This window comes from Sciurus carolinensis, chromosome 1, assembly GCF_902686445.1.
Source record: "Sciurus carolinensis chromosome 1, mSciCar1.2, whole genome shotgun sequence".
NCBI lineage: Eukaryota > Metazoa > Chordata > Mammalia > Rodentia > Sciuridae > Sciurus > Sciurus carolinensis.
Window position 1 is genome coordinate 94,808,025 of NC_062213.1, and position 18,013 is coordinate 94,826,037.

Sequence of the window (18,013 nt, forward strand, 5' to 3'; positions counted from 1 at the left end):
TACTGACACCTTCATGGATGACTGTAAAGACGGAACTCGAACCCAGAACTAGAAGACTCGGCCATAGCTCCTTCAGCTTAGCTCCACCCTCTCCTCCGCGCCTCAGTCCGCGCTAGAAATCAAGGTTTGGGGTGAGGGCCCTAACACAAAACTATGCAGGGACACGCACCTACAGACACAGCGTTTTCTGAAAGTGGCCTCGAATGCGGGGAGGCCGCCCTCCATCCCGGCCTGAGCCAGAGCCATGGAATTAACATGATCGGCGACTGCCGAAGTCGGATGCTTGGCGGTGGGCGGGGCCCTCTCTCTCCCTCAAGAGAGGGACCGAGGTCTGACCTAGGTGCGCTAGAGGGTGGGGGAAAGGTTTGCAATCTTAGCATCTCAGTGTTGGTGGGTTCCTGGACCCCCGGCACCCTCCCCGCTCCCTCCTCCCCAATGTTCACACGCTGCCTCTCGCTGCCGCAGCCCAGCCGAGCTAATCAGCACAACATCCACCTATCGATCGCTGGCTTGGTGCCAGGCGGGCCGGCACCTTGCCAGAGGAGGCTGCGGGGCACTGGGGCGGGTACAGCACAGCTGCAGGGGAAAGGGTACCCCTTCCCCTGGCTCCACCCATATCACCGTTCAGAAAGAGGGACCCGGCTGGGCTTCGGGGGTTCACAGCTTCGCCTGCCAGAGGTGGGAAGAGACAGTGTCGGGCTGAGAGCAAAGGGGGCCCTCCCTCCTCAGCCCCACCCCCTCCTCCTTATAAAAGCGAAGAACAAAGAGGCCGCTGGGAAAGGAGGCTTTGATCTGACCCCACCTTCCCAGTTCTAGGCCAGGCACCGCCCAGAGTGCCCTTGGGGAGGGGGAGGGACGCCCAGCTCTCAGGGACCCAGGCATTCTGAAACCCAGGTTCTGTCTTTCTACTGCCCCTTGCTTTTGCCCTAGCACCCTGCTAGGTGCTGCCAGTGCTTGGGGAGTGCCTCAAGTCGGTGGGCTGTCAGAAGCATCTGCCCCCTCAGCACAGGAAGCAAGCTAGGGAGGTAGAAGAGGGTGCCAAGCTCCACAGCTGCTGCTGGCACCCATCCCACACTGCCCAGAGGGGTGCCCACTGAGGCCTGGCATAAATGGCCTGGGCACAGCTGGCATGGAGGTCAGGCCAAGTCAAGCTGAGAGTACATGCTGCAGGGAGTCCTGGTGTCAGGGAAGGAGCCAGAGGGCAGTAGGTTAGGAAGGGCAACAGAAAGATGGGTGCTTTATTGAAGGCTTGGTCCAGACACTTTATAAAAATACAAACTGGCATGAAATTCAACCTCATGACAAGTCCGTCTTCACGGAAGACAAGTGAGTGACCCCCTGGGAGGGCAAGATGCTGCCCCAGGAAAGCCTAAAGGGCACAAAAAGCAGGGCTTCTCCTTTGCTCTGGGCCAGCAATCCACCTGTCCCCAAGTCTTCTGCCTTGGCCCCTAGTGGCTCAAGGATTCCATCCCACCAAATCCCAATCTTCTTGGGGGAGGGGATAAGATCATCAAAGCCGCTGACAAAGCCTCTGTTTATCCTGGTTCTCCTCTGGGGTGCCAAGGGCTGTCTGCAGCTCCCTCGAAGAAGCTCTTCTTTAGCTTGTGATGAGGGGGCAAGGCTCCCATAGGGGTCACCTCAGACCCTCTAACTTTCCCCATCAATGTCTGTCTGGCTTGGCATCCTCAGTACAGGTGGCAGGGACCCCTTCCCCAAGGGGGTCTTGGGAAGGCTCTGGCTCCATGGAGTGGCAGGGAAGGTCTGTTTGGCTCACAGAACTCGAAGGAGACGCAATATGGGGAGCAGCAGCAGCAGCAAGAGACAGAGGGGGCTGGGAGCATGTCCCCCTCGCCACCCTGAAGTGCCACTCTCTCCAGGGCTCCCAACAGGATGGGCTGACTCAGACCCTGTAAGGAGGAGGGGGTGGCACTGATGGGTTCTCCCACTTCTTAAGCAGCCCTCTTTTCTGACCTTTCCATTAGCTGTTCACTAGAGTCTTCCAAACCAGTTGGTGCCCTCCCATGATCTACTACCTCATCCTTTCTATCCCCAACTTCCAAGTCTCCCCCAAATAAAGACAACCAGTAGTCTCCCCACCTTTCAAGTCTCCTCCACTAAAGACAGCCTGTCCAGTTAAGGTCTTGAAGGACTTTGCCCAGGAGACCCCATTCCCTCAGCTCAGCTTAAAAAGGGGTGCAGCAGAAGCTCCCACATGGCTAAATGGGGGAGAAAAGGTCACAACTTGAAGCTGGACCTGGACCCCTTAGAGCCTGATGCTCCTAGATTCTCCCCCTCCTCCCCACCGCCCCACCCACTTACTGCTCTCCTTGCAGCAGACAGACACCTGGAGCCTCAAGCACTGGCCGGAACTCTCCGGAGTTGGCACCGCTGGTGGGAAATTGGGAGGAAGAAGTTAGAGCAGGGAAAGGCCCCTTCCTATGCCTTAGACTGTTTTAGACCCTCCCAGCTTCTCCTCTTTCTAGTCCCTGGAAAGCTTTTCCTTATTTTGGTGCCAAACTCAGGTAGTACCCCATCCACACCTCTCTGCATTTCCCTAGCCCCAGCTTCCTTCCAGCCAGCTACTGACTTTACCTGTCCACTACTCAGTCTTGGGTAGCAGGACTTCCCCTGGACCATAGCAAAGGCAGGGAACCCTATTCCTCACTCACTTTACCTGTCCCCTACTCAGTCTTGGGTAGCAGGACTTCCCCTGGACCATAGCAAAGGCAGGTAGCCCTATTCCTCTCCCCACCTTTCCCAACAGGTGTGCAGTGTGTCCCTCATCACTCACAGATGTAGTAGTAAGTCTCTCCAGGCAGGAACTCGAAGCCCAGGGAGAAAGGTGTGAAGCGCTGAATCTTCTCTGAGAACCGAACAGGGCCAAAGGGAGCGAAGGGCAGGGAACACTTCCAGCGCTGGAAGGCGTTTGCCCCTTCTGCCCGGCAGGCCTTATAGCCAGGCCAGTCCACCATGTATAAAGCAAATGTCTCAGGGCCCTCAGGGGGCCCTGGGCTTTCATAGTGTGGGCAGAAGATGTCTAGGTAATCGTTGAGACCCAGCTCCACCACAGCGTCTCCTCGAAGCAGCCTGTGGGCACAAGGTAGCATGGGCTGAGGAGTGATGACACAGCACAACTAGGGTGTGAAGGTCAGGGACACACCTCCTCAAAGTTCCCTGCCAGCCCCTCTCCCACCCACCAGAGATGGAGCAGCTTGGGAAGGCCTGAGTGCCCCAAAATGAAAAATCTCACCAGAGTGCAAGGATCAGGTGGGCTGCTCAATCCACAGGTTCACAGAGGTTAAGGGACCACAGGGTCCCTAGAATATGGCTTCTTTATACGGGAGGAAACCAGCCACTAGCCCTACCTTTCGGGTTGGAGCCGCTACCTACCTCTCTAGCCCAGATGCCCACGCAGCCTGGCACCACACCTTTGCTTGGTAAGTGTTAGGTGGATGGATTCTGTGAAGATGCTGAGGTGGGGTGGGGGGCTAGGGAACAAGGTATGGCACATAGAGCAGGTACAGAGAGCGATGAAGGTGGAGAATGTAAGAATCCTTAATCCCTTTAGACCTCAACCTGATAGTAAAAGGAATAAGAGAAGAAAAGAATAAGGTGTGGGTATTAGGTGGCTCCATTTTTTGGGAGGGCCAGGGCAAGTAGGTGCCTGGCATGTAAAGAAGCCCCCTCCACACACTACCCAATCTTCAGCCTTCTCTGGGTCCCCTTCCTCACCCTTTAGGAGCTGCCTGAAGGAGCTAATGCAGGTAGGAAGGCTGCACAGGCCACCCTCCAACAGAACCAAATACTGAATGAGCCATTACCCTGACCCCTACACACACACAACACACACACACACACACACACACACACACAGTGAAACTTGATTTATGAAAGGCCTCCAAGAGTCCCTCAATGGGTGGTCCAAAGACCACCTGCATCAAGAGGTCTAATTAGAAAGGAAGATTCCTGCCAAGAGCAGTGGCCCAGGCCTGTAATCCCATTGACTCAGGAGGCTGAGGCATGAGGATCACAAGTGAGGCCAGCCTTGGCAATTTAGCAAGACCCTATCTTGAAATAAAAATTTACAAAAGCGCTGGGGGTGTAACTCAGTTGTATAGCACCCCTGGATTCACTCTCCAGTACAGTGATAGAGGCATATTCCTGGGCTCAAAAGAGACTTACTACACATAAGCTGAGCAAGGACAGGGTCTTTGCATGTTTTATTCTATCTCAACCCCAGTGCCTAGAAAGGTGCCCGGCACAAGGACAGTTCAGTGAAATTCGTGGATTGCATAAATGAGCCTGAAACCTCAGGGTTGGGGCTAGAACATAAAATTTTAACAGGTCCTCAAGTGGTTCAGAGGTACTGTTCTGGAACAGAGAATTCAGTTGGAGGACAATAGCTTTTATCACTGTTACTAGTATTGTAGTGACTTTACCCCTGCCCTTTCTTGGATCTGAGCACTCCCAGAGCACAGGGTCTTAGTCTTCTCATTGAGCTAATTCCCAGCGACCTAGCACAGGTCCGGGCACACAGTATGTGCTTATTAAATGTTAGTGAATAAACAGTCACAGATTGTCTGAAGTAGAAAATCAGAAAGGAAAACAGATGGGGAAGGCAGAGAGGCAGGGAGAATTGGGGAGGAGGGTGGAAACAGCAAAAAATACTGAGGTTCAAAGAAAGACAGCTCAGGAGAAAGAAAGAAATAATCGTTTGTGTATGAACAGCTTGCACCATTTTTTCACATGCATGACCTCAGTTAGTCCGCCTGACTTGCCAGGGTGCTAGGTATTATTAGCCCATTTTGCAGGTGACATAACTGAGGTTAGGGAGGTCAAACAACCTGCCCAAAGGTGATTAAGCTAGTAGGGCAGGGTCGAGACCGGACAGAAATAGAAGGACCAGATGGAAGGAGAGATACTGAATGAGATCAGGAGCCAGAGAGAGCCAGAGAGAGCCAGAGGAGGCTCAGCAAGCTGGAGAGTAACCTACACTCTTTCACAAGAGTAAAGCCCCTTCCCTCATTCTCAGTCGGTCCACCCTAACTCAGGCTGGCCAGAGGCTGGGGATTGCAAGAGAAGAGAGGGGGGCGGGGCCCGGAATGCAGGCCGAGGCCCCCCAGCTCCACGCTCCCAGACTCCACCGACCTCGGCCAGGACTGGGGTCCTCCGCCCGACCCCCAACACGTGCGGGAGGGGGGAGACCCAGGGCGCGCCTCGCCCCTCCCCCTTCCCCCTCCCCCGCCGACTCAAACAAAGGAGCCCCGGCGCGCCGCCGGGCTTAGGCGGCGCCGCGCAAAGAGCGAGTGGAGGGCGCGCGCATAGCCCGGGAGCGCGCAGGCCCGACTAGGCGCTCGCCTGGTTCGGCCCGGCTACCTGGGGTTACTGGAGTTCCAGTAGATGGGGTGGCGGAGGCTGGAGCCCCCCCGCAGAGGGGAACCGAGGAGCGCGGCCCAGAGGACAGTCCGCAGCAGGGGCAGCAGCCGCATCGCCCCCAGGGTCCGGTCTGGTCTGGTCCGGCGGGTCCCGGCCCGCTTCGCAGTCTGAGCGAGAAAGGTACAAAGTGGAGGGGGGGGTGTAGAAAGGGGGGGTGGTGCGGAGACTCCGGGCCACGCCCCTGGATAACTTTCCACCAATGAAAACCTGTCTCCGCCTCTACACCCAGAGCCAACTCTTGTTAACCCTTTGTGCACCGTATCCCGCGCCAGGTTAGCCAAAGATTCTACTGAGGCTGCACCGCACTGCCACCGGGCGAGAAGGAGGGACGTATTCCACTAAGAATTTTTGAGGGAAGGTCTGGTCTTTCTTGTCTTATTAGTATAAGGTAAAAAGCCTTATTAGAAATTTGGGAGGCCGGCGCGGTGGCCCGCACCTGTAGTCTCAGATACTCCAGAGGAGGATCACTTGAGCCCAGAAATCTGATGCAGCTTGGGCAATTTAGCAAGACCCAATCTAATGAAAGAGAGAAGGAAGGAAGTTTGGGAATTTTAAAACGAGCATACACCCTTTGCCCAGATAGGGGAAAATGAGGCACGAGAAAGGATCCACCAAGCATGTCCAGCCACCTTCATGTTCAGCCATCCCTTTTTCTTTGCACATATAAGGCTAGTGAGAAGGGCTAGTGAGATGAGCCTTCTATGGGACACACCTGTTCCCACAGAACCCTAGGTGGTGTGTTAGATGCCCACTTTGGAGTTGGCACCTGTCCCTTTCCGTCCCACACCTTCATTCTGGGCAGGGGGCCCACGCGGACCCATCCGGAGGACGAAGTGATGAGGTGGTTGCGGCCTGTACAAAGCTCCTTTGTTCCTGAGCCCTCAGGTGGGGGCGGGGGAGCAGGAGGAGGCAGGTGCGCGGCCTTGGGATCGTGGGAGCCGCCGCCCCGCTCCGCCCCGGCTCCGGGGCTCTGAGAATACCAGTTAGATCCACTTTTCCCAGTCACAGGTCCCAGGGTGGGGACGTAGGTCCGACCTCTTGATTGGTTTGTAGATAGTCGTCCCTGGGGACCAGGCAGCATTGGATGCGAGAACTAGGAGACTAGAGGTAACAACGGGCAAACAATTCTCTGTGGTACAGGATCGCTCTAAGGGTCATCCTAGACTCAGAAACAATTCCGGAGCCTCCGCGCGACACCAACTAGTTGACCCATTCTAGGACTCCCGCCCTCCCCAGCAAGCCCTGGTCTGAGGAGGCAGCGTCTCCTGGCGGCCAGAGCTGGAAACGCAGGAGAGGCGACCGGCTTCCCAGAACGAACTTCAAGACTCGCTCGCAAGATCTCACTTTATTGCAGCAGAACAGAAACAGGCTGGGTGCACCTCCCTCAGCCCCATTCAGCCCCAGTTCCTCCTTAACCCTCGGCTGCAGCTATACTGGCGAGTCCTCAGGGTGCTGCTTTAGGGCGCCTGATGGTGCTTGGTTTCTTAAGACGGGACATCACAGCGTCCACGCTCCGGTTTCTTCAGTCGTTGTAAGGGATTCCGATGAGGTTCCACTTCTTTAAGTCCTAAATCCGAGTGGGAGGCAGCGGAACTTCAAGAAGAGGTCAGAGGTAGAGCGAGGACGTTGCTGGGGGCGGTGGTGCTGGCCTGGAGTTGGGAGGAAAAAGGTCACACATCCCTTTTCCCCAGATCACTTGCCTTGTCCACCCATCGTCAGCGATCTCCTCCTCACCTACCTGGAGGGGACGACTAAGGGCATGATTCCAGCCCCTGGGCCAGGCAAGTCAGCCGAAGGGCGCCTGCCATCGGGGTCAGCAGGCAGTGGCTTCCTTGGGGGTGGGGGCTTGGTAGGCCCCTGAGACTGAGAGAGGGAAGGCATGAGCTAGCTTGGGGGGTTTCATGTTGCCCACCCCTATCACACTGGTGCTGGGGAACACCAGCCTGGGGGCAGGACCAGAAATCACCCTTGTCTCCAAACAAACCTGTCACCATTAAAGGAGCCACTGGGATATGTGCCCTCAGGCACAGAGGGGGCTTCTCGCCACGGCCACCACCGCCACGGCTACCAGCACCACAGCCCTAGGTGGGGGAAGAGGCTGTGCCCTTCTCTCCCCCCACTGTTACCTTCGGGCGCCTCACCACCGGGTCAGCGGGCAGAGGGCGAGTGGGGGGATTGGGTCGGTCAGCCAGCTCAGCCTGGACAGAGAGAGGGGCAGTGGCTGAGTACAGCCAGGAGCAGTGGTCATGCAGAGGTTCCCCAGAGGAGTTCAGGAAAACATGCAATGGCAGCCAGGGGCAGGAGAGAATGGGGACATGCAGAAGGCTTGGGTGCATGCCAACAGATACATGCTTCAAGGGGAGGAAGGTGCGAGTCAACCATGGAGTCCCTGACTGACTGCAGTCCCGCCACTCACCACCAGATGGTGGTAGAAACCAAGGCAGGAGGCTCACCCTTTGCGGCTTCTGGGGCTCAGCCTCAGAAGGCTGAGTGACACCCTGGTCACCTAATGAAGAGCACCACTGGCAGGGAGCAGGGATGAGCACTGCAGTTGGGCACCAAGCCTCCCACCTGTCCTGGGCCAGGGCGGGGCCCCGCCCAGATTTACCTGGAGTCTCTTGGGCACAGGGTCAGGCGGCAGCGGCCTGGAGGGGGGGGCCGGGAAGCCCAGAGCACTAACCTGCTGAGAGGTCAAGAGGAGTGACAGGCACAGAGTGGGGGAGAAGGGAGCAGAAAGACAGATGTGGGCAGAGAGGGGTTAGTGCCCAGGCAGGGGCAGCCAGGGCCCCGGGGGCATAGGAGTTGTGCATGCAGTTATTCAGCTGCATGCAGAGGGGTGACAAGTGGTGAGGTGAGGGGCATGCAGGTCACCTCTGCACACAGGTTCCTGTTGCCAGAGCCAGAGGGCTCAGACCAGAGGCACTCACCAGCCCTTCTACACATGGTGACCTGGGGCTTGTCAGTTCCGGGCACACTGAAGGCCCTCTGAGCACCATTCCCCTTGTCCCCTACACCGGTCACTGTGAGGGCCTCCAATAGATTCACCTCTCAAAGCACCAGCTTCACCAGCTGAAAGAGCTCAGCAGAGCCTCCTCTAGGGGACATCCCTCCCCACTCCAGGCTGCACTCTGCTCCTCTGCTGGCAGCCAGGGTGAGGGCGGGCAGGCGAAGGCAGAGTGGGAAGGCTGGACTGACTCGTCTGATTGACTCTGGGCAATGCTAGCCTTTCCCTTACTCTAGAACCTTCAGTGCTCTATCTCCCTACCACCAGGGCCCAAGCTGGATGCCAGGCAAGGTGGACCCCTTTCCTCTGGCATCCAGGACTCACCTTAGTGCCTGGCAACACCTGGGCCCTCTGTGGGGGTCCTGGCCGTTCAGGGGGACTGGACTGGGCTGCCCTAAGCATGCGGAAAGGCACAGAGGAAGAGGACCCTATCTCAGATCCCGGTGGCCACCCATCAGCCACCCATGGGGGAGGTTAACCCTTTGTAGCCCTTTTGGAGAGTAGCTTTGTGTGGTGGAGTAGTTGATCAGCCTGAGGGAGGGACCCCTTCCCCTGCACTGGAGTCCTGGGAGAAATGGTCCCAGCACCCCAGCACCCACAGGGGGTATACCTGTGAGGTGAAGAGTTATGGGATACATGAGGGAAGGGAGGTATACGGGTGGTGATCAGCAAGTTCAGGGATTGGGGCTCAGAAGCAAATGGCAGGTACACAGGTAGGGCAGGCTTTAGAAGTGTCCCTAGCTGAAGGACATGGTAGCAGCTAAGCGAGGCTTGTACCTGTATTGGCAGCTGGATCCCTTGAGCTGGCAAAGTCGCTGGTGCAGGCGGGCACGGTGCCAGTAACTGGCACCAAGTAGCACTAGGACCAGCAACAGCAGGAGGCTGAGGAGCAACCCTGTGGTCAGGGAGCTGGTTGCTGTGGGAGGAGATCAGGTTTAAAGATGGGCAGGGCTAAGGGCTCTGTACCCAGGAGGGAGCAGAGGCCAGGGAGTGAAGAGGTCAGAGAATGCATGAGGTCAAGAGGAGGGAACGGGGAAGGATGAGCCATTTTGCCCTCCCATTGTCTGGCCCCAGGCTACCTCGGAGCTGCGTGGTGCAGTCAGGGGGTGCCCAGCCCTCCTCACAGTGGCAGTGCCTGTTGCTGTCACAGACCTAAAAGTACAGGGTGAGCAGTGAGGGGTTCTGCACTCTGGGACCATTTTCCTGTCTTCGGTTTTTCGAGATCTCAGACTTTCACAATTGGAAAGTGTGCTAGGGATGATGGGAAGAGAGAGCCAGAGCCCAGGAGAGAGGGAATCTTTATCCATGTCAGAGGAAATTGGGTCAAATGAACACTGTGGGGCATGTTCAATATGCTAGACACTGTGCTAGAGGCTTTCATACTCCTTACATCAGGGAATAGTGCCCAGGAAGTATGCACGATTATTATGCCTATTTGATGAACAAGGAAACTGAGCTCAGAGAGGTTAATAATCTACCCTAGGTCACACAGCTAATAAGGGGCAGAGCAAAGATTGGAATCCAAATAAATCATTTCCATACCATTTTTTTTGGTGTGTATGTGTGTGTGTGTGTGTGTGTGTGTGTTCGTTCGTTTGTTCCTGGGGATAAAACCCAGGGCTGCTCTACCACTGAGCTACATGCCCAGTCTTTTTTATTTTTTATTTTGAGATAGGGTCTCACTAAGTTGCTGAGGCTGTCCTTACACTTGGAATTCTCCTGTCTTGGCCTGCTAAGTCGCTGGATTACAGGTGTGTGCTACTGTGCCCAGCATGTCTGTCTATTTTCAGAGCCCCTCGTTCTTCTCCCCGCTGGAGGCTCCCTTCTCCTCTTTTTTTGGGGGGGTACAACTTTCCATTTCTATGGTTGTACACAATGTAGATTCCCTTCTCCCCTTTAACCAGCTCACCCCATGTCCATGGCATTTGCTTCGACACTCTTGTGCTCCCAGGAGATCCACAGGCTGGCATCGACGGTCAATACACACCTGCCCCAAGGGGAGAGGAGAGCAATCACATTTCTCACAAAGCTTTACCAGGCGTAGGAGGCCAGCCAGGCTGGGGCCAGCACATTCTTTTATAAATGAAGAAACTGAGGCTCAGTGGGAAGACAAGACTTTGCTCATTCCAGGGTAAGAATGTGATTTCCGGTAGAGTTTGTGCCTTTTACACTGGTGGACAGTGAAGCCTGGACACTGCTTGTCTTAGTCCAGATGTCCCTTCCTACCTGATCTTGTCCACCCAGGTTGCTCACCAGGCCAGGGCCACAGGCTGTGCCAGGCAGAGTCAGGAGGGGCTGGGCCACATCATTGCCCAGGTCCAGATGTACCCAGCTGCAGTTCAGTTGTGTCCCATTGGCTTCCAGGGTCTCCCAGAGCAGATCTTGGGCTGAGCCCAGAAGAGGCTGGGTCCTACCCCCCTGGCACTGGAGCTGCCCACAGACAGCATCTCTGAGGGTGGGGACAAGAGCAAGCAGGGTCAGTGGGAGTGGGGTGAAGACTCCCACAAACAAAGAGGAGGGGCCAGGTTTCCCCACTTACCTAGGGGCACAGGGCATGTAGCTGCCATTGGCACTTCGCCCGCAGTTCCCAAAAGCATCGCCCCGAATATTGGCTCTTTGGAGGCAAAGTGGTGCAGCGGGCTGGGCCCCAGGTCCCCAGAGCAACTGGCACTGCTGGGTATAGGAGGCACAGCGCCCATGCACACACACAGCCTGTCCACCAGCACAGGGCTCACCGTCCCCCAGGCTGATGTCAGGGGGACACTGAGAGCTGTCTCCTGGGCAAAACTCGGGCAGGTCACAGTCTCCTCTGGTAGGACGGCACTGCCAACCAGCTGGGCGCAGCTGTGGAGGGTGGGTGAGTATGAGTGTAACTATTGGACAAATTCAGCCAGTGCTGGAGATCAGAATGACCCTTTTACTCTGGCCCCCTGCAGGTGAGCTCTGGATAGCCAGTCAAATCTGTGCCCACCTGGTGCTTCTCTCCCCACCCCCCAATACTGGGGATTTAACCCAGAGGTGCTTTACCACCAAGCCACATCCCCAGTCCTTTTTATGTTTTATTTTGAGACAGGGTCTCACTAAGTTGCATAGGGCCTTGCTAAATTGCTGAAGCTGGCTTTGAACTTGTGATCCTCCTGCCTCAGCCTCCTGAGTCGCTGGAATTATAAGCATGTGCCTCTGGGCCCAGTTTACCTGGCAGTTCTGACAACAGGGTCCATCAGATGCACACTGTGCCCCTGGCCTCAACTGGCAGGTGAGGTAATCACAACAGGGATCTGTACAGTCCTGGGTGAGGGTACAGAGTGGGGGCCAAGAATAAGAGCAGGCTGGGCCTGAGAGCCTACCCCTGGCGTCTCCTCCCAAACAGCACACCCACAAGGCTGCCCCAAGCCACAAGCAATGAAAGCTAGAGCCCAGCAATCCACGTACTGTCCCTGCAAACAGGGTGGTCCCCTCAGAACCACAGAGGAACTCAGAAGGCTTGAAGAGGTCTAAGGAGCCAGGGCGAGGGTACACAAGTGAGTGGGCAAGGCTTTGGGTGAGGGGCTCACATCCGGGAAGCCACAGTCACACTGCTCGCCAGGGTCCACAAACATATTTCCGCAGAAAGGGGCCATAGGGGGCAGGCTGGGCAGCCGTTCAAAGAGGCAGCTGCCCATCCCCTCCAGGAGGGCTTTCTCCAGGGCCTGTCGGCTGCAGTTGCTGAAGTTCAGGCCTGGCAGGAAGCTGGGGAGGGCAGCAAGGAAGGTTGGGGCTGAGGACCCCTCCCTGCCTCACCCCTCCCCCTCTTTATCCTGCTGGCCACTCACTCAGTGGAGGCCTCCATGATGCAGCTCTTTGCTGGGGCTGGACCTGGACAGGGGCAGCTGCTCCCAGGTGAATCATGGTCCAGGCCTAGGCTGTGGCCCAACTCATGGGCTATTGAGGAGGCAACTCCCAGGATGCTTATGGAGTGGTCCTGTCATTGGGAAGGGAATACCCCAGGTCCAGACCCAGCCTGGCTCCAAACCCAATGCCCTGCCTGTCCTGACTGCTCTTGTCCTCTTTCTGTGGGGCCTCTTGGGCACTCAGTGGGCACCATCTCCCTCCTTAATTTCTTCTAAAGTAGGAGGTAAGTCCAGTATGGGTGACAGGAAACTGAGGTTCTAGCTCAGCTCTGTCCACCTGGAGATCACCTCTGTTCTTTGAAACTCAGCTTCCCCTGACCTTCCCCCTAGAAATAGGAAGACTTGCACAGTGAAGTGATGGCCATAGGTGAGGGGGTGGTTTCCTGAGAAGCAGAGGCCACATCATGTACCTGTGTCCTCTATGACTTTGAGGTTGGCCAACTTTGTAAGGGAGTTTCAATGAATAAATGGTTCCATACTTGGGAGAAACTAAACTGAGAATGGAGAAGAGACTTGCAAATAACTCACCATGTTCACACCTCCTGAGAAGTCAGGAGAACAGATGGAGTTCTGAATGGCCATGCCCACCATGGGCCCAGAGAATGAAATATCACTGTGAAACCAAGAGGTCAAAGGTCAGAGACGGAAACCCTGGTGGTCAGAGCTTCAGGGCCTGAGGTATCAAGTTGAAGGGGTGTGAATTTGACCAGGACAGGGTATAGACAGGCCCCTCTGACCGAGCGTGAGGGACTTACGTCACCAGTTGAGCATTGTCGTGGGGCAGTCGGGGCAGCAAGTCTGCCCGGCGCCAGTGGAGGAAGTTTTCTAGTGTGACAGCTGGGTTTGGGCTCATCTCTACCAGGTCATGCTGGGTCCACGCCTCCAGGCCCACTAGTACCACCCGGACATTCAAGGGTTGGAAGAACTGAAAGAGAACTGAGGTTCAGAAAAGAGGTTGCTACAGTCAGGGGTCTGTGGGGCTCCTGCCCAGCCCTGGACTCACCATGTCTAGCATGAGGGCCACATCCAGTGTGCGATTCAGCAAGCGCTGGAAGTCGGGGTACCTCCTGACCTGTGAAAAGATGAGAAGTTACTGTGAAAGATGGCAGGGTGGCCAGAGGGCAGGGGAAAACTGCAGAGGCCAGCAGACTCACCTCCGAATGATCGGCCACAATCACCAGCTCGACAATCTTGGTCTCTGTTATCACGTCCCGCTTGTGCTATGGACAGAAAGTAGGGGGACTCAGGTCAATCTGCTGGTAGCTTCAGGGCTGACTAAGCTGTGTCCACTGCCACCCTGTGGTTCCACAGAAGAGGGCAAAGAACCCATTTTACGGATGAACCATGGAGACCAAAGAGGCAGAGACTTGCCAGTGGCAGACCAAGAAGTAGATTAGGAAGATGGGAGTATAGCTCTGCTTTTCCAGCTCTCAACTCAGTGCTTTTTCCAAAATTCAAAAAACAATAAATAATAGCCAGATGCAGTAGCACATGCCTGTAATCCCAGCTACTCAGGGGACTGAGGCAGGAGGACTGCAAGTTCAAGGCCAGCCTCAGCAATTTAGTGAGACCCTAAGCAATTTAGGGAGACCCTGTCTCAAAAAAAAAAAAAAAAAAAAGAAGGGTTAGGGATGTGGCTCAGTGGTAAAGTGTCCCTTGGTTTAATCTTCAGTACCATATAAATATATACATACATACGTACTGGCACTATAAATACTATAAATACTGGCAGAGTGACAGTATGGTAATACCATTTGCCAAGCACAGTGCTAAGCTGTGTGTGTGTGTGTGTGTGTGTGTATATATATATATGAAGATAGATGGATGAAAGATTCATTTAATCTTCACAGCAACCCTATAAAGTAAACATGTCAGGACATGTTCTATTTTTTATTGCTTTCTCATTGGTAACTTGTGTATTTTCTATATCTAAGTGGGATCATAAGACCAGCAAGGAGTTTGAGTTGAATACCTGCTTCTGGATCCTGCTTAGATAATTTCTTAGTGGTCAGGCCTTGGGCAGTCAGCTAACCCCTCTGAACCAGTTTCCTCTTTTAAAATAGAGCTTTTGCTACCTCCTAGTGTTGCTGGGAAGAATAAATGAAGCAATGTTCACAAAGTGCCTGGCATGTGGAAAGGGATCCAACAGTAGGAGCTGCTGTCACTGTGAACAGAGCTCCAAGGGGCTGGTGTCAGCCCTGCAGATAACCGAAGTCCAACTCTTCTGCCATTCCTCCTTACCCGGCGAATATGGCGCTGTCCCAGGGGGTGCACTGGCAGAGCCTGAGTGGGCACAGGTGCATTCTGGCTCAAGGCACAGACATGGTCTGACAAGCGGAGGTTTTGGATTCGGGAGATAATGGGAGGACCTTGAATGTCCCCAGGCCCCAACTCCAGGACATAACTTCTCTTGGGGGATAGGACCACCAAGCCCCTAAGAAAAGAAACAGGAAGTCAGAGAACCTTTCAGCTCCAGGCCTGATGTCCTTCTTTACTGTCATGCACTTCAGCCACTGTACCTGAGCCCGGAGCAGGTGCACATGGAGACCCAGGAGGTGGCATGGCCTTGTACTCTGCCCTGATAGCAGCAGTTTTCCTACAGCAGAGACACATTAGCCACTCACAGGAGGACCAGCACTTGAACCCAGAAGTCTTAACTTACTATGAAAATATCCAAGCTGCCACCCTTCAGTTCTTCCCTCCCTCCTTCATCCAGGCCAGAAATAGGGCACAAGAGGACCTGACTCACCAGAGTATGTCCCTCGCTGACTACCCGAGCGCCATCTGGCTGATACCACACCAGGGTTGGGCGACTTGGGACCAAATCCCTGTGGTGTGAAGAAAAATTATGGCAGTGTCCAAGCTGCCTCATAGAATGGTACAGTGAGTGACAAGCTGAGGCCTAGAGCAGAACAGGGACTGGAGGGTCACATGATGTTCCCAACCTTCCCACCTCCCCTGAGACAGCAGAGTATATGGGTTGGCTCCCTGATTCTGTCAGGTTATCTGGGTTCCAATCTAGTTTGTTTGTGTGTTTTGGTACCAGGGATCAAACCCAGGGACAATTAACCACTGAGACATATACACACCCCTTTTTTATATTTTTATTTAGAGACAGGGTCTCGCTGAGTTGCTTAGGGTCTTGCTAAGTTGCTAAGGCTGGTTTTGAACTTGTGATGCTCCTGCCTCAGCCTCCAGAGTCACTGGGATTACAGGCATGTGCCACCGTGCCTGGCCCAATCTAGTTTTGACACACACTAGCTGTGTGATCTTAGGCAAGTTATTTGACTTCTTCATTTGTAAAACGAGGACACTAATACATAGCAGAATCTACCTTACAGGGTTGTTATGAGGATCCATGAGTGCAGGCACTTAGTATCTGGCACATGGTAAATGCTATACAAGTTGTTCCGTGTGATTATTATCATTCCTGCCATTTTACCTATTTTGCAGCAGCTCCAGGATGTGACTTTCACCATCCAGCTCCACTTTGATCCTTCGGCCTTGAGACAGACTGGTCTGTGGGCACCAGAAAACATGTCATCTCTCTAACCCTTCCCACAACTTCTACCATCTCTAACCAGAAAACCTCAGGCCCTCGGGAGAGCACCAATGATTAGGTCACTGGTGGGGGGATCCCAAGGGAGGGACCAGGAAGCCCTGCCTGGCCTGGGGCATTGTTCTGGGGGGTTGTGTGGGGAGGTCAAGGAAGGTATCTGAGCCGCCCCTTCTCGGCTTCCTGCCCAGAGAGGAAGCATCACAGAGGACCCAGCACAGGCCTCAGCCCTTCCTCTGACTCAGCTTTAGAATGGGGAGTGGGGGTTGGTGAAGCCCTGACCCTTTCCAAATCCCCCCACTGAGAAAACTGACAACATAAGACAAAATAAGTAAGTTTGGCCTCAGAAATTCCCCCTGGAGATGGACGCATTGGGTGGAGCTGAGGCAGACAGATGTACATAAAGGGGAAAAGGAGATAAGTGAAGCCAGGTGTTAGGGTGTGATGGGGGAGGCAGTGGGACCTGCAATGGACAAGCTACAATGAGGTCACTTACTGGCTCCTCAGTCAAGCTTTGGTCTTGAGACACCTGATGATGTTGGGGTGGGAGGGGGTGTATTTATTTATTAGAGGGAAGGAGAAACTCACCTGAAGCACCTCTGCTAGGCTAATAGGGGCCTTGTCCTGAAGGATCTGGGGCTCCAAGGGCCCTCTCAGGGTCCTCTCTGGTCTGACCTGCTGTTCCTCCGTGAAACCTGCAGGGTTTCCCAAGAGGGAGCTGAGGGAATCCTTACCAGGGCTAGGGAGGCTGGTGCCCTCAGACCCACCAGTGCCCAGCACATCAAGGCCCTTCTATGTCTGAAGGGCTCTTGCACTGCACACTGGAACTTAAAGGAAAATAGTGGAGAGGGGGGTTCTCTCCAACTTAGCGTTTTCCACCCACCAACCCATCCACAAGTCCCAGAGAAAGAAGTTCAGTCTGTCCAGTCTGTGGCCCCTCCTTATCCCGCTCTGGCCAATCCCAGGTTCTCCCAGGGACCCTCCCCTGTTCCCACTCCTTCCCAATAGCCCCCCTCCATACACAGCACCGCTGTCCGGAACGCCCTCTTTGGACTAGGCGAAGCCTTGTGGCAGGATGCCCACTCGCCCTCCCCTTCCCTCACATTGGAGATGTCGGGAACGCCCATTTCTGGGTGAGCAGTGCAAACACCCTCGCCTCCCTGAACACCCTTCATGCCCAGTCTGACACACCCGCTCCCCACAGCCTCCGCTTCCTCCCGCAGCATCCTCCCCTCCCAATGGCCCCCTCTCCTCCGGACACTCCACCCCCGCCTGCCCTCTCGGCCCCCGGCCCAAGACAGCAGTGGGAAGTGAAAGTTCCAAGGAGGAGTTGGTGTCCCAGCCTCTTTCCTGGCCAATGCTCCCTTCTCCTGGCTTCTCCCGGGCCCCTCCCGCTCAGACAGGCTTCTGGTGGCAATAGCACCAGGGTGACCGGTGTCTGAAGCCCAGGCCTGGAATGAGGGACTGGTAAGAATTCTCTTTACTAAACCCCACGAACCGTGCCCATTTGGCATCCTGGCACTGGGTGGAACTGTCAGCTAGGCCCCAGAGAAGCGAAGACGTCAGTCCTGGGGAGGAGCGACCCTTTTTCCATGGTTCTGAGGGGGCACTGGGCGGGCCCCTCTGTGCCTGGTATCTGAGTCTGAAAGTGTTTGCCGGGACATCGCAAAGGACGACCCGGCCGGGAACCCCAGCATCACTCCTCCTTTCTGCCCTCCATCGCTAAGTCACCGGGCCCTAGGCCCGGGACAGCAAACCAAGCAGGCCGCTCTCTGGCTGGGCTCTCCAGTTGACCCCAGTACCCCAAAGCCTCCGGATTTCCTCGTACCTCTTCCCAGTCCGCCCCTCAACCTATTACTGGTTGAGGACTCACCTATATTTGGGAGCGGCCAGGAAGGCAAAGGGCTGCCTGCGCCCAGGAGCCCCAGGGCCCAGAGCAGCGCCAGCCGCATGGCAGCGGCGCCCCGGGCCCGGCGAGGGCAGCAGGTGCGGGACCGCGCGCGGAGGAACCGCGGCGGCCGGGTCTGCTCTTAGCACCCAGACAAGCCGCACGGCCACCAGGCCCCGCCTCGCCCCCTCCCACCCGGCCCGGAGCCAGGCTCCACCCCTACTAGGCCCCGCCCTTTG

General features: G+C 55.4%; 2 protein-coding genes across 11 annotated transcripts; both read right to left on the reverse strand.

Moving 5' to 3' along the window:
- Positions 1 to 1,215: 1,215 nt before the first annotated feature.
- Efna4 (ephrin A4) lies at positions 1,216 to 5,551 on the reverse strand. Its single transcript, XM_047564405.1, has 4 exons — positions 5,377 to 5,551; positions 2,792 to 3,087; positions 2,320 to 2,388; positions 1,216 to 1,907 (listed from the first exon to the last, which is right to left on the reverse strand). Exons 1-4 carry the CDS (start codon positions 5,487 to 5,489, stop codon positions 1,771 to 1,773), a joined length of 615 nt encoding a protein of 204 aa, XP_047420361.1. The 5' UTR covers positions 5,490 to 5,551; the 3' UTR covers positions 1,216 to 1,770.
- Positions 5,552 to 6,762: 1,211 nt separating this feature from the next.
- Positions 6,763 to 17,952, reverse strand: Adam15 (ADAM metallopeptidase domain 15). Of its 10 annotated transcripts, none has more exons than XM_047517794.1 (23): positions 17,760 to 17,952; positions 16,475 to 16,581; positions 15,773 to 15,849; positions 15,080 to 15,158; positions 14,850 to 14,926; positions 14,572 to 14,764; positions 13,485 to 13,550; positions 13,334 to 13,402; positions 13,086 to 13,255; positions 12,859 to 12,943; positions 12,253 to 12,401; positions 11,995 to 12,169; positions 11,636 to 11,728; positions 10,980 to 11,284; positions 10,694 to 10,889; positions 10,350 to 10,427; positions 9,520 to 9,592; positions 9,218 to 9,356; positions 8,765 to 8,834; positions 8,045 to 8,116; positions 7,563 to 7,634; positions 7,175 to 7,299; positions 6,763 to 7,085 (listed from the first exon to the last, which is right to left on the reverse strand). In XM_047517794.1, the coding sequence occupies exons 1-23, from the start codon at positions 17,836 to 17,838 to the stop codon at positions 7,043 to 7,045; spliced, it is 2,592 nt and encodes an 863-aa protein (XP_047373750.1). In that variant the 5' UTR covers positions 17,839 to 17,952; the 3' UTR covers positions 6,763 to 7,042. The 10 variants fall into 10 exon arrangements, 7 of the variants coding, with proteins under 7 accessions (XP_047373750.1, XP_047373747.1, XP_047373756.1 ...); XM_047517791.1 differs by having other exon boundaries at positions 8,045 to 8,119; XM_047517800.1 differs by lacking the exon at positions 8,045 to 8,116.
- Between the last annotated feature and the right edge of the window lie 61 nt (positions 17,953 to 18,013).